Source organism: Enhydra lutris, unplaced genomic scaffold, assembly GCF_002288905.1.
Source record: "Enhydra lutris kenyoni isolate GAN:26980312 unplaced genomic scaffold, ASM228890v2 scaffoldscaffold25, whole genome shotgun sequence".
In the NCBI taxonomy this organism is placed as follows: Eukaryota; Metazoa; Chordata; class Mammalia; order Carnivora; family Mustelidae; genus Enhydra; species Enhydra lutris.
In genome coordinates, this window is record NW_019154109.1 from 4,710,520 (window position 1) to 4,724,892 (window position 14,373).

The following is a 14,373-nucleotide window of genomic DNA, read 5'->3' on the forward strand; positions in this document are numbered from 1 at the left end:
TTGCTAGGGGACTGGGGTCAGGAAGTGAGGCAGATTATAGGGAAGGCTCAGGAGGATCTGGAGAAATGGTGGGCTACAGAGATGCTTCAGGGAAGTTCAGAGTAATGGGCACACAGGCTGGAGTGGGATATGAAGGTGGACCCAGGAGCCAAGAAATCATAGAGCATGCTCCAGGCCAAGAAGGGGCTGGTCGGTGTCAAGACCCACGGTTCCTAGATAGCAAAGTTTCAGGTCTTGGAAGGGGCAGGTCTACTGGCTCAGGGGACTCAGGCATCCTGGATAAGGGGAATTTCACTGATAGGGAGAAGAGTCTCACCCAAAAACCTGGGGATTTAGGGCCTCGGGGAGCCTGGAATCGTCTAGATGGTCCCTTGGGCGGAAAAGACTCTATGGACAGATCAGGGGGTATCCAGGCCCTGGGCTTTCAGCTAGACAAAGGGCAAAGAGGAGAAAGAGGGTCCCTGGGATATCAGAGGTCCCTGGGGGCTGAGAATGACAGAGCCCAAGGTCCAGGGACCCTAAAGGAGTATGAGAAATGGGGAGCAGAAGAGTCTGGAGGGTCAGACAGAAGGCCTGGCCAGTTCAGCAGGTCTCAGAGACAGTTGGGGCTGGAGGCTAGAACAGCAAAGGGAAGGGGAACAGACAAGGCCAGAGCCTCGGGGCAGCCACTGGGAGGAGAGGACCGAGAGAGCAGAAGGGTGACTCTGCACGAAGACCAGAGTTGGGAGCCCCTGAGTCATCTCGGCAGCAGGAGAGGTGGCCTGGAGAGCAGGTCAGACATCTGTGGTCAGGGGAGGGACGCCACCCAGAGTCCCAGATCCAGACACAAGCCTGGCACTGACGGTTTCTCCAAGGAGGCCCAAGGTAGGTATTTCTCATGGGAATGGCTCCGGTGGGGTAGAGCCAAGGGGGACAGGGATGACTGCGTCAGTCTCACTTCTGCCTCCAGCCCCAGGAGATTGTCCCTGCCAGTGCCCCCCATTTTCAGGGATCTCTTTCCATCCAGGAAAACCCCTTCCTCCTTATGCAGGTGGACCCCAGACCGCATGGGGCCGAGAGGTCTCTGGGTCTCTGTCTTAACAGTCTATGTCCAAAGACCTGGAGCTGTTGAAATACACCCTGTGGGTTACTCAGACTTCCTGTCTGCGTACTCAAGGGGGACCCTTCGTCCACCTCACACCCCAGGTCCCCCACACCACCCTAGGTCCTGTGGAGAAAAATGGAAGCTTTGGTTTGGCAGGACACGGTGGCCTCCCAGAGCTCAGTGTAGGCAACAGTCTGGGAGGCTGGGCGTTGGCGGAAATCCCTGGGTGACCAGCCCCCGACTCCCTCTTGTCTCTCCAGGCCCCAGAGGCTACTTCTCCCAGGGCCTGGCTGACACGGAAGTGCAGCAGGGAGAGGCTGCTGTGCTCTCCTGTACCCTCACCCGCGACCTAAGCCCCGGTGCCTGGTTTAAAGATGGAGTCAAGGTACTGCCCCCCATGCTTTACTGACAGTTTATTGGGGGGGGTGAAGCAGTAAAGAGTAGAGGGTAGAGACTTTGCAAGAAAGATTTTTTATTCTTTTTTAAAGATTTTATTTGAGAGAGTGATAGCGCACAAGCCGGGGAGGTGGGGAGGGACAGAGGAAGAAGCAGACTCTCCACTGAGGCTAAGCAGGGAGCGCAGGGTTGGGCTTGATCCCAGGATCCCGGGATCGTGACCTGAGCCAAAGGCAGATGCTTAACCGACTGAGCCACCCAGGTGCCCCAAGATTTTTCATTCTTCATATTACTAGAGCACCTACCCTGTGATTTGTCTAAATAGCCAGCATATTGATGTTTTTAAAATAAAACAGGATTTTTAGGTAGATGTGTACCCTCTTCACTTCCCCCTGGACACACCCCTTCCTCTCCCAGATGCCTCCTCCTCATCTAAAATGCCTGTTGTGTCCCAACACCTGTTGAATTCCATTGTCCTTCAAGGCGTGGTACAAACGCCACCTCAACCCAGCCAGACAGGACCTCTCCTCTCTCGGAACAGCCCTTCTGTCCTATAGCCCTTCTGTCCTCTGCCACGGCTGTCCTCTCAGGAGGACCGATGACATCATGGTGGTCTAGGGCGCGGGCCTTGGCGCCCGCTAGACCAGGCTTCAGATCCCAGCTCCGCCTCTTACCTCTGGTTTCACCTATAAGATGGGGCCAATAATAATACTGACATAAGGTCGTTGCAACATTAAATGAGGTGCTGAGCTTGGAGGGCACTAGCGTGCACCTGGGGCGTGCAAGGGTTTCCTGGACGCCGCTGTTACTACAGTTCCTACATTGCATTAGTAAGGGGCCCCACTTCCCCCTCCTCCCCCTGCCTGGGGGAGCTGGGCAGGATGAGGATGACCGTCTCCTCCATGGCCCTTGTTTGCAGCTCAGTGCCCAGGATGGAGTCGTCTTTGAGCAAGATGGTCTCGTGCACAAGCTCCTCATTGCCCACGTGCAGGGGACCCAGGCTGGGAGGTACACCTTTGTAGCCGGCAACCAGCGGAGCGAGGCCACCCTGAGTGTCCACGGTGAGGCTCAGCCCCACCCCCGCCCCTGCTCCACAGGCTCTCTGCTCCAGGGGGTCTGCAGCCAGTGCCTAATCTCATCCTCAGTCTGAGAAAGACTTTCTAAAAAGGCAGCCATGTCCTCCCTATTCTTTGTCAGGAAGTCCTTGGGAAGGTCTAGCCCTGGTGCCTCCTGCTGCAGACGAACCCACGCATCCCCTCCACAGTCCTCGCGGGGGGGCGGTCTTTACTCTCAGCCTACACTTCCTCCCCCCGGGTCCTCTTTCCCCACACCCCCGGTGCACAGCGCCCAGGCTGCCTTTGACTCCCTGGCCCTGTTATATCTCTAGATCGCCCCGTCATCGCTGCTGATGTGACAGAGAAACTGAGAGAGCCTCTGGTGGTCAAGGCTGGGAAGCCGGTGACGGTGAAGATCCCCTTCCAGAGCCGCCTCCCAGTTCAGGCTTCCTGGAAGAAGGACGGGACCGAAGTGGTGGACAGCGGCCGCCGCCAGGGGGCGCAGGTGGCCCTGGGGGAAGGCTTCACGCGGCTGTGCCTCCCCAGCGCCCGCAGGAAGGACGGCGGCCGGTACTGCGTGACACTGAAGAGCGAGGGCGGCTCTGTGCAGGCTGAGATCACCCTGCAAGTTATAGGTGCCAGCCCCAGCCTTCTCCCCAGCCGAGGCCCGAGCGCTCCCAGGGTTCTGGGGCCTCCCCGCTGGCAAGAGCAGGCCCAGTGTGTGCCCCCCAGTCCCGACCCTCATTTGCATGTTCTCTAAGATACAAACCTACTCCACCTTGGAGGCTCCCCTCCTCAGACTGGTTAGGAAGAAGACAGGGCTGGTGGCTCTTCTCTGGGAGCTAAGGCACTGGGCCCGGGGCGGGGTGGGGGAACACTGGGGTGGGATGGTGGCCCTCAGCCTTGAGCGGTGCCAGCAAGTTAGGACTGCCCGTGGCCAGAGAACCGAGCAGGTACCTGTACTGGCCACAGGGATGCATTCCCGGTCACCTCTGGGTGTGTGTGTGTGTGGGGGGATACCTCCAGGTAATGCCCGAGGCTCTCTGGGCATTCCACCCTGTAGCCGGCCTATCCGCTGATGAGGGGGGAGGTCTCGTACCTCTCCCCTCCAGCTCCTTTGACTCCCTCTTCTCTTCCTACCCCTCTCGGTGGGACCCCAGACAAGCCCCAGGCCCCACAAGGTCCCCTGGAGGTAGAGGATCGCCGGGGGGCTGGTGTCTGCCTCCACTGGCGGCCCCCAAAGGACGACGGGGGCCGGGCCGTGGAGCACTACGTGGTGGAGAGGCGGCAAGCCGGCCAGACCGCTTGGCTGAAGGTGGGCGAGCCCCCTGCCGGCAGCACCACCTTCACCGATGCCCACGTGGAGCAGGGCAGGAAATACACCTTCCGGGTGCGAGCTGTGACCTCTGAGGGGGCTGGGGAAGCCTTGGAGTCCACAGAGGTGCTGGTGGCTCCTGAGGGTAAGAGGATGGACCGGGCCTTAGCATTCCCCAGAGGGTGGGCAGGGCTGCCCCAGACACTGAGGGACGCAATGGTTGGGGGGCGTCTTGGGGCCCTCGTAGAGAGCACTGTGGAGACTCCTTGCGTAGGTTCACTTGAGATTTGGCAGGTGATCAGGAAACAAGGGTCATGGGGTCTTCTCCCAGCCAGGGCTCTCCAGGAGTTGGGGTGGACACGCAGAGCGCACTTTCTCAGGAACCTGGGTGGGGCAGTCACCATCCTCCATCAGATGCACTCCCTCTGAAGCATCTGTCAGGAGACCTGAGGCTGAGGGGCCTCCGGGCTGCCTCTAAGGCTCCTAGGCCACAGCCAAGAACAGTGTCCTAGGGCAGGCTGGCTCAGCACCCCTGACACCGCCTGGGAGAGAACAGTGTGGCCTGCTCCCAGGTGTCCCACTCGCTGTCCCCCAGGACCTAGCTGTGAACTGGCACCTTTCCTTGGCCTCTGGGGCTGACCTGCACCTTCTCTCCCTACCCCCTGACCAGCTCTCCCCGGGCCCCCTTCAAGCCCAGCCATCCAGTCGGCCTCCAGCCAGGGCATCACGCTGACGTGGACGGCACCTCGGGGCCCTGGCAGTGCCCACATCCTGGGCTACCTGATTGAGAAGCGCAAGAAGGGAAGCAGCGCCTGGACAGCAGTGAATGCCCAGCTCGTGCCTGGTGAGTGGGCCTGAAGGGACACTCTGCTTTCTCCTGGCCTCCACAGCTTCCCTGCATGACCTCCTGGCTCCAGGGCCCTGTGCCACCAGCTTGCCAGTCCCTTTAGTACAGCAGGTCTCTCTTGGGGAGGTTTCACCCCTCGGGGACATCTGGCAATTGTCTGGCAATTTGGGGTTGTCATAACTGAAGTGCGGGAAGCTGGGGGGTAGCACTAGTGTGAAGAGGTCAGAGATGCTGCTAGACACCCTGCAGTTCACAGGGCCACGCCCCTGTCCCATTCCCATGTCCCCAAACACAGAATTATCTGGCTACAAATGCCAATAGGGCCAAGGCTAGGAAACCCTGGTTTAACAGAAGTTTCAGGACAGAAGCCAGAGCTGGAGCTATTAGCCCTGACCCGTCTCCTTCTGGCCTTGACCTCGGGCAGTGTGCTCTTTTCTCTGGATCTTACCTTTCTCATCCATAAGATGAGAAGATGTGTTCGCTGTCCTACTCACTTCCCTACAGTTTCCAGGAAACTGCTTTCTGAGATCTGAGAAACATCCAAGCCAACATTTGCAGAAGAAAGAACAGATCCCAAGCCCCGAGCATGTTGTCAAGAGACCAGGTTTCTAGCCAGGGCTGTGCCACTTAGGACCTCAGGATCCTCATCTCTGGAAAGAGGGTGGTGAACTAAGGACACTCTTCCAACTTCACTCTCCTAGTCATTCTGTCTTATTTATAAATCTATATAGTTTTGTAACAACCTTTAGAAGTCTGCAAGGCAGAGAGAACCAGAGAGATTAAGGCACTTGTCCAAGACCACCCAGCAAGTTAGTGGCAGAACCAGACAGGGAATGAGGCCTCTCACACCCTGAGCATTGCTCTTTTTACCTTGGAGACCCCCGAGTCACCCCTAACCAGCTGGCTGGAGAGGAGGAATGTGTCGGGGCCCTAGGCTTGGTCTTTTCCAGAGCTTGGAGGCACGAGCTCATCTGTGTGCCCATGGCCTGGTCCTGTCACAGGCAGACAAATGTGGGGTGGGCTTTTCACAGAGAGGAGGTGGACCGTGGCAGACGTGCGACAGGGCTGTCAGTATGAGTTTCGGGTCACAGCTGTGTCTCCCTCTGGCCCTGGAGAGCCTGGGCCTCCATCGGATGCCGTCTTTGCTCGGGATCCCATGAGTAAGTAGAACACCAGCCCAGGTTGGGTGGGGGTAGTGACGAGCAGGGGATAGCTCTGGAGCCCGTGGGACAAGACAGGGGCTATAAGAAGGTCAGGGTTGGTCCTGAAGGCCATGGTCAGGAAGGCTGGAAGACAAAGGTCAAAGGGCCTCTGGAGTAAGGTGTATTTTAGGGGCTCTGGAGGATTGAGATCAAACAGGCACAGAGGCCAGGCAGTGGGGATTAGAAGATCTCTTCCCAAGATCACTTAACTCACTCTTCAGCCTCTGGGCAGGTCAGGCCCACCTGCTCTCATCCGATAAACGTCCACCCACCCCAGTGAGGGCTTGTCATCACCATGGGGCAGGCGGGAGGTCACCATGGAACCTCATTCCTAACTATCCAGCAGATCTTTGTTCATTGCCTTTAATCACAATGGCTGACATTGTGCCAGGAACTAGGTAAAAAATGATGGCCTCTGCTTCCGGTCTAGAACTGCATTTCCCTCTCTGTGATTTCAGACATCTAGCACAGATAGATGTCAATAGACATGCTGAGAACAATGTAAACAGCCAAAAAAATTTGTGATCAAAGATGTTTCTAACACGTAGCCTGTGATATTTCCAAGACCTACAGGAAAGGGACCTGTCCTACTTTGAGCCACATTTTCCAAATTTGAGTAGAGAATACCTTCTTCACAAACCCCTCTTCAAAAACCTCATTCCGAGGCATAGAACTTAGGAAATGCTGCTCTGTAGGCTTCATGAGCCCTATGAGCCAGCTAGTGACAAGCCATCAAGGCAGTAGCACATTTCTGGCACTTGCCGGACTGGCCACATGGTCACCTTGAGAGCACCTTTGTATCCCTACAGGGCCTGGTGCACAGTACGGGTCTGGGCTGTTAGAATGAATCCAGAAAAAAAAAATAGAATATTGTACAAGTTTAACAGATCGAATGGTGTCTAAGTTTTAGTCCTAAAAAGGGCAGAGTGTGGAATGCAGAGGGGAAAGCAGACCCATGCATTTTACTCCTGGCAAGGGGACCCACCCCATCCTAGTTTATCTGCCTCTCTCCCTCTGATCACTGATAGGGAGTGGGGACAGCAGGCCGCCAGAGCAGTGACTACAGCAGCTGCCCGGATCACGACCGTTCCTAGGCCCTAGCTGCTGAGTGTGATCACCGACCGGCAGCCTGACCCGGGGGCTTGTTAGGAATGCAGAGTCTCAGGCCCCACCCAGGCCTTCTGTATTAGGATCTGTAGTCTTAATCGAATCTCCCAGTGGCTTATAAACAAATTAAACTTAAGAGAAGCACTATCCTAGCCCAGATTTAGAAACACCTGGGCAGCTCTTAAAACTCCAGCTGCCTGGGCTACACCCCAGCCACGCCTCTAGGGATGGGACCTGGGCACCAGGGCCTTCAAGGCTTCCCACAAGAGTCCACTGTGCAGCCAGCTTGAGTAGACGGCTCTGCAATGGACAAAGCCCTTTACACGCATCATACCTTTGTTCCAAAACCCCCGTGGCTGGGTAGGGCCTGTGTTATTTTCCTTCCCACTTAACAGGTAAAAAATAAGAAGGGACTGAGTGCCCACAAGGCAGTCCTGATGAACTTAGAGCTCAGAATCAAAAGATACAGAAATCTAGTCTTCGGGGATCATAGAGCCCAGGGAGTCATCAACTAATATGCCAGATTTCAGGAATTACAGAAGGGTGGTTAGGGGAAGTGGGCTAACAGGTGGGTGAAGAAATTCCCAGCCCCCCTACAGGAAAACTAATGAACAGCCACATGGAGTGGCCTCCCTCAAGAGAGGGTGACGGAATTCCTGATCTTCCCTCGGTGCCTGGCCAGGACCCCCCGGGCCTGTGCGGGACCTCCAAGTCACAGACACATCGCACACTAGCATCACCTTGAGCTGGGCCCAGCCAGACACGCAGGACGGGGATACAGCCCAGGGCTACGTGGTGGAGCTGCGTGGCTCAGACAGTCTGCAGTGGAGCCCCTGCCACGAGGGCACTGTGCCAGCCACCAACTTCACTGCCAAAGGGCTTCGGCCCCAAGAGAGCTACTTCGTGAGGGTGACAGCTGTCAACGACGGAGGCCGTGGCCAGCCCACCTCCCTGGACACGTTAGTGCAAGTCATGCCCGTTGCTGGTGAGTGCCATCGCCTTCCGCTTCCCAAAGGCCCTTCCTGAGCGGGACCTCTGAGCAGCAGCTAGGATCCTCTTCCCGGTTTAATGATGTGCCCTTGATCGAGCACCTGTTAGGAGCGAGGCACTGGACGAGGCAGGCCCATTCAGAAATGTTTTCTCATTACAACTCATAAAAATCCTAGAGGATTAGTGATATTTACCCCCAAGTTGCAAATAAGGAAGCTGAGGTCAAAAGGGCTTTGCCCTGGGTCATGCCACCCGTATGTGTGGAGGGGCCCAAGTGTGGAGGGAGGTAACAAGCCATCTTGTGTGTTCCAGTCCGTCCCAAGTTCCTGATGGACTCCAGCAGACGGGACTCGCTGATGGTCAGAGCTGGGGAGACCATTCGTGTGCCTGTCTCCTTTGAAGTGAGTATAGCTAATGGGGAGTGGGGAGAGGGGCCCAGAGTGGCCAAGGGAGCCAGAGTCAGCCCTGTGATTCTCTTTCACTTCCCCCCCTTTTTGGTCCCCGACTGGTGGCCCAGTCTTGTGCTGGAAATCAAGCCAGAGTGAGGATGGAAGAGTCCTCCTTGAAGACAGGATCCACACCAGGCCACTGGGTGGCCATTCTGCGCTCATCTACACCTCCCTCTAGTGGTCACTTCTGTTACTGCGCCTCTAAGCTATGACGCCCCCTTTCCTCTCTCCTCAGTCTGGGAATTCAGTGCGGCTGCAGCACGGACAGTCCGTTTTGACTTTACAAAGTCCTGAGTATGAGTACTGTACAGGCACATGAACTGCGTTTGACTCGGGATGGTCCTCCGCCAACACCACCTTTCCTGTAGGATAGTAGAGCCGCAGAGTGTGGGGGCTGGAATCACAGAGGGCCTGGGGTCAGATTCTAGCATCATTACTCACTAGCTGTTTGACTTCGGACAACTATCTTAACCTCTCTGTGTTCCAGCTTCCTCATCTGTCAAATGGGGATAACAGCAACTTCTCTCCAAGGATTTTTCTGAGGATTCAAGGAATTAATACCGTGAAAGCACATAAGTAGTGCTTGACATATGGCAAGAACCCAGTTGTGTTATCTAGTACTAATTGTTGTTGTTGTTACTATTATTAAAATCATCATCATCATCTCTGTGGGAACTCACAGGCGGCAGCGCCTGATTCAAACCCAGATATAATTCTAAATTACATGTTCTTAACTATTAGACTGTAATAGGACGTAATGTGACAAAATATTTCATACACACACTGAGTGTTCCTCAGCCCTGTTCTCTATACTTTCCATGTATTATTAACTCCTTCAATCCTCAGAACACTCCTGTGAGGTAAGTGACAGTCCGCATCCCCGTCTGACTCTGATGCCCAGTGTGACGGTGTCAGAGGCTCTCACGGGGACTTGGCGGTTTGCCTTACTCCCCCTTTCCTGCTTCCTCGCTACCCCACACCCCCTCCCATCCCTCCCTGGATCCCTCTCTCAACCAGTCTCTCCCTAGGTAGGCATCTCCCACCTCTGTTCTTTTGCTCAGACATTTCTCCCCCGGGAATGCCCTTCTCCCCACTTATACCTTAGGCCCAGCTTCAATGCCATCCCTCCCACAAAATGTCCCCCCTTTACTGTTCTTTCCTCTCATTTCCCAGGCTGTCCCCATGCCTGAGGTGACCTGGCTGAAGGACGGCTTGCCCTTGCTTAAAAGTAATGTGACCTCCACCAAGGAGGGCCTCACCCAGCTTCTGATTCCTGTGGCCAGCCTCTCAGACAGTGGCATCTACACCGTGCTGCTGAGGAGCCCGCAGGGCACAGAGGCTCTCTACCGCTTCTCCCTCAGGGTGGCAGGTGAGGCCGGCCCGGGCAGGGGCTCCTGACACCAGCTTGCTACTCACCAAGGCATGGAGCTCTCCAGCTGTCCTGGTCACATGTCTCAGCTATTCTCCCAAACCTGGGTACACAGGGGACACCACCACCAGCCCTTCCTGAGAGCAGGAGGAAAGGAAGGAAGAAAGGCAGAGGGAGAGTCTGGGGCGGGGCGGGGCGGGGGGGTGGTGTCCATTATTCTTCTGCCCCAAGAACTTAGGGACCGTTAAGCCATGGCCCTTCCCCCATCTGGGACTATCAGTGAGCAGAGACAGTCCCCACCATTACCTCACTTGAAAGAGCCTCGGAAGGACTGTGTGTGGTCCTTGTACAGGATAATTGTTGCCCTCTCCACGGGGACTCCTGCACAGCCCCTGCTCACCCTGGAGGAGCTTCTGGAACACAGAAACGACCAGTGGCTAACTGGGGCCTCTGCAACTCGGTCTTGTGAAAGCCCCTCCACTGTCCATGTCCTGGTCATTTTACTTACAAGTCAGAGTCATTTCAAATGACTCTTGTTGGAGAGGCTTTCCATGCCCTAGAGATCACTGTACACCCCCTGCGGACCTCTTTCTGGCTCCAGCTGCCAACATGGCCAGACTGTATTCCCCAGGACCCCAGAAGACTTGGGGTCCTGGGGGAGGGTCATGAAGAAGCCTATGGGCATTCTGGGGTGCCCTGCTGGGTCCCCCCCAAACTCGGCTGCCTTTGCTCTCTCGTGCAGCATGTCCGAAGGCACCTGGGCCCATCTGCCTGCAGGAGAACGTGCCCGGGACAGTGACGGCCGAGTGGGAGCCCTCTCCAGATGAGGCCGGGGGTGTCCCCCTGTACTACGAGGTGCTGACACGCTCCTCCACGCACGGGCCCTGGCTCCAGGCGGCCGACCGCGTGCACACCAACCACTTCACCCTCCTGGGCGTGCTCCCCGGCCGCGAGTACCACTTCCGGGTGGTGGCCAAGAACGAGCTGGGGGCCAGCCTGCCCTCGGACACCAGCCAGCCCTGGTGTATCCCCCGGCAGCGAGGTGAGCTCTTGGGGACGTGGGCTGCATCTGGGGCAGCCCCGGCAGAGGTGGCCCAGGGCAGCTTAACGTGTCACTGGCCCCACCAGAAGGTGGAGGCCAAGAGCTGTTGCCCTGCCCTCCTCCCCACCTGCCCAGCTGCCCAGCTGGCTCGACCCACCTGCATTGCTACCCTCTGTGTCCCTGACTCAGGGTGGGTCTGGAGAGGGCAGAGGGCTGTGGGTGTCTGCGTGTCCAGGATGCCTTTGGGTGAGGTTCAAATCAGCAGCAGGCCATACGGCAAAGAGAGGTTAATGTTTCTCTGAAAACCAAGTGTATTTTACTATCAAACAGATGTGGGCCTTCAGAGTAATCGCTAGAAAAAGCAGATCATAAAATCGAATGTGTGATTCCATATTTCTAAAACACAAAAATGTCTGAGAGGTTCCACACCAAAATGTTAGCTCTGGTCACTGAAGGCAGTGACATGATGCTTGGTTTTGATTCCTTCCTGCTTTGACTTTCTTGCACATTCTAGTTTGTTCGCCATGAATGGGTGTTAGCTTATAGAAAAAAAAAAATCCAAATGTATTTTAAGAAAAGGATAAAAAGGTGAGTCCAGCTGTGGGGGCCAAATTGACGGTAAGATGCGGCAGAAGGACCCAGAAAGTGCCTAAGTTCCACCAGGAACCGGTTACCCTGACTTGTGCCTCGGCCATCCCTTCCTTGATTACCGACCCTTCTCCCTCTCGCCCTGGTTTGTGCCACAGACAGGTTCACGGTGAAGGCTCCAAGCTACCGGGAGCCTAACCTGAGCCAGAAGCCCCGGTTCCTGGTGGGGCTGCGGACCCACCTGCTGCCACAGGGTTGCGAGTGCTGCATGAGCTGTGCTGTGCAGGGCTGGCCGCGGCCCCACGTCACCTGGTTCAAGGACGACCAGAGCCTGGCCAGAAACCCTGCCGTGTACAGCACTGACGTGCTGGGTGTGTGCTCCCTCGTCATCCCCAGCGTCTCCCCCAAGGACAGCGGCCAGTACAAGGCAGTGGCGGAGAACGCGCTGGGTCAGGCTGTCAGCGCCGCCAACCTCATTGTCACGGGTGAAGGTACTGCCCTGGCAGAGGGGGGAGGGGAAGGAGAGTCGGGGAGCAGCCACCTTCAGGGAGCCCTCCCTGTCCCCTGAAGGGTGGTTGGGCTGGAGGTCAGGATACCGGGGTCCTCTAACCCCCGTGGCTCTGCAGAGCTCTGTGACTCCAGCTGGCCATCACTCGGCCTCCTGGGGCCTTGATTTACCCACCTGCAAAATGTGGTATTAACTAGATCATTGAGGACTAATTCACCTAACTCTTGGCTTAGGGACGATGCCTCCCCAGCCTAAGCTTCCCAGTATGGCCTGCAACACATTTCAAGACGAGAGATGAAGGGGCCTCTTCTGTCTTCTGTGTTTTACCTTCATAAATATGCCCGGACATAGACATTTTGTGCCCAAAAAGCCTTGCTGATTGTCTTACTGGTAGTCTCTTTTTCAGTAAAGCAAATAACCTATGTTAATAAGAAAACAGTTTTCCTTAAGAGTACTTAGGACAAAAAAAAAAAAAAAAAAAGAGTACTTAGGACAGCTTATATTTTGAATAGAAAACAAAGTAACCCCTAAACATTTTAAATTATTCAGAATTGATCTTTATGCAAAAATGGCCCTTTCAGCACTGACCCAGAACATCTTTTCTCGAATCTGTGCCAAGGCCCTCGGGAAGCCACTCGCCAGGTACCCCAGCACGTGCATGCACCTTGTCCTGAAAAGGCTGTTTTCAGAAAAGTGTTCGGGGGCTGGTTGCCAGGGGAGGAATTGGCCCATGCTCAGAGAGTGCGTGCTGTCTCTGGACTTGAGCCCTTGGGACTGACCATGACCTTCGCCACAGAACGGGGGGTGGGGGTGGGGCAGCTGCTCCTTCGGGACCAGCCTGACTGCCCCAAGTGCTCCCTGTCTTGCAGAATCCAGCTCCTAACACCACCTCACCCCGGGATAGTCCTGTCTGGCTCGACGGTTGTGGATGATGACAGATCCCTGAAACTTCGCTCTTGACACCCACACTGGCCCAGACAGTCCTAAAGGATGGAGGACACTGGTCGTGCCTGGAACCCCAGGGAGACAGGAGCAAGGAGCAGGAGGGCATGGAGTCCTTGGGGGAAGAAAAAGAAGAAGAGGGGCGACCTTCAGCCTCTCCACCCCAAAGTCAAGTCCCTGAATGTGACCGTGAACCTCCTCCACTCTCTCCATGGGGGCTTCTTTCTTCTCTACTTCTTGCAAGAGATCCGGAGTGAACCCGTCGGCCAGAGTGAGGCCCAGTCCTTGTTTTCCAGAAGCACGTTCTTAGAAGAGCTGGGCCTGCTGTGAGCACAGGAGGGAGGAATGAGGAGGTCAGAGGAGCTGCATAAGGGCCGGGGGACCCAGAGGTGTCTGGAGGGTGTGCTTTCTGTACTTTTCATCATTAAAACATTAGGCAAACACAAGCCTATCCCTTGCAAGTTGACTTGGGGCTGGTGTGTTGCAGGAAAGATTCCCACCGCAGAGCCTTCACCCCAGGCTTCCACAGGGAGGACAGGTGGTTCTGCGCCTGCTTCTGAAGGCAGGAAATCAGAGCGGGGTTGGAGGGTCTGCACGGAGGAGAGACACACCCTTCACTCCTCACCCATGTGTCCCTCACGCCGCTGGCAAAAATCCTGTGAGCAACAGAGCGAGAGGCTTTCTGGGTGTTAGAGTGTGGGGGACCCGGAGCCAGGGCTGCCTGAGACCGCTGTTTGTCTGTCCCTTCCTGGGGCCAGGAAGAGTCTGGGCTGAGGAAAACCCTACTCCAGGATGTGATCGCGGGGACCCTGTCAGAAGGCACTGAGGGAAACCACCACATGCGTGGGGATTTGGCTCTCATTCAGGGTTCTGTGGGCGCCTGCTCACCTCATCCACAGTCCCTGCTTCTCCAGTGTCACACACAGGATGGGACGCCTCCCTTTCCAGAGAAGGACCTCTATGTGACCTCCCACAGAAACTCTTGTCCTTCTCCTTCCTCAAGGTCCCCGAACCTCCCAGGCTCCCAGGAAACACTCCAGAGTTCCTGTGGGTGAGAAGGAAGGAGGGAGCCCCAGGAAGGCTGAGCCTCACTCTGTCCCAGTGTGTTGGCTCCAAGGCCTAGCTGGTGGAGTAACCGAGGCTGGGATGCAGGCTTCTGCCTTCCCCTGTCTCCTCTCACACCTGACTGCAGACACAGGAAGAGGGAAGCACAGGCCACAAGGGGAGATAAAGGGTGGGTGTCAAAAACACGTTTCTGAGGCATGGGAACACGTAGCCTGGGAATGGGTTATCTCTGGATGCCAGAGAGAACTGTCCACCCAAACGAGACCAAGAGTGCTCCCAGAGGCAGGGGGGATGGATTAGATGACTTTGTACAGGCCACGGCTCATTCCTACCCTCCCCAGAGAAACCTACAAGAGAGAGCTGTTTTCCTTGGGTTTTCTCTTGCCATCTTTGCCTTGCTACCGCAGCAGGCCA

The 14,373-nt window shown here is 56.0% G+C and overlaps 1 protein-coding gene across 1 annotated transcript in view; it reads left to right on the forward strand.

Moving 5' to 3' along the window:
* LOC111150953 (immunoglobulin-like and fibronectin type III domain containing 1) overlaps window positions 1-12,912 on the forward strand; it is a 28,268-nt gene extending 15,356 nt beyond the window's left edge. Inside the window, exons 12-25 of the mRNA XM_022508645.1 lie at window positions 715-864; window positions 1,345-1,469; window positions 2,400-2,541; window positions 2,868-3,170; window positions 3,696-3,995; window positions 4,521-4,694; window positions 5,729-5,857; window positions 7,689-7,991; window positions 8,309-8,397; window positions 9,619-9,814; window positions 10,557-10,856; window positions 11,603-11,935; window positions 12,534-12,594; window positions 12,822-12,912. Coding sequence (XP_022364353.1) covers window positions 715-864; window positions 1,345-1,469; window positions 2,400-2,541; window positions 2,868-3,170; window positions 3,696-3,995; window positions 4,521-4,694; window positions 5,729-5,857; window positions 7,689-7,991; window positions 8,309-8,397; window positions 9,619-9,814; window positions 10,557-10,856; window positions 11,603-11,935; window positions 12,534-12,594; window positions 12,822-12,912 — 2,696 coding nt within the window. The remainder of the gene's footprint in view (window positions 1-714; window positions 865-1,344; window positions 1,470-2,399; window positions 2,542-2,867; window positions 3,171-3,695; window positions 3,996-4,520; window positions 4,695-5,728; window positions 5,858-7,688; window positions 7,992-8,308; window positions 8,398-9,618; window positions 9,815-10,556; window positions 10,857-11,602; window positions 11,936-12,533; window positions 12,595-12,821) is intronic.
* The last annotated feature ends 1,461 nt before the right edge of the window (window positions 12,913-14,373 follow it).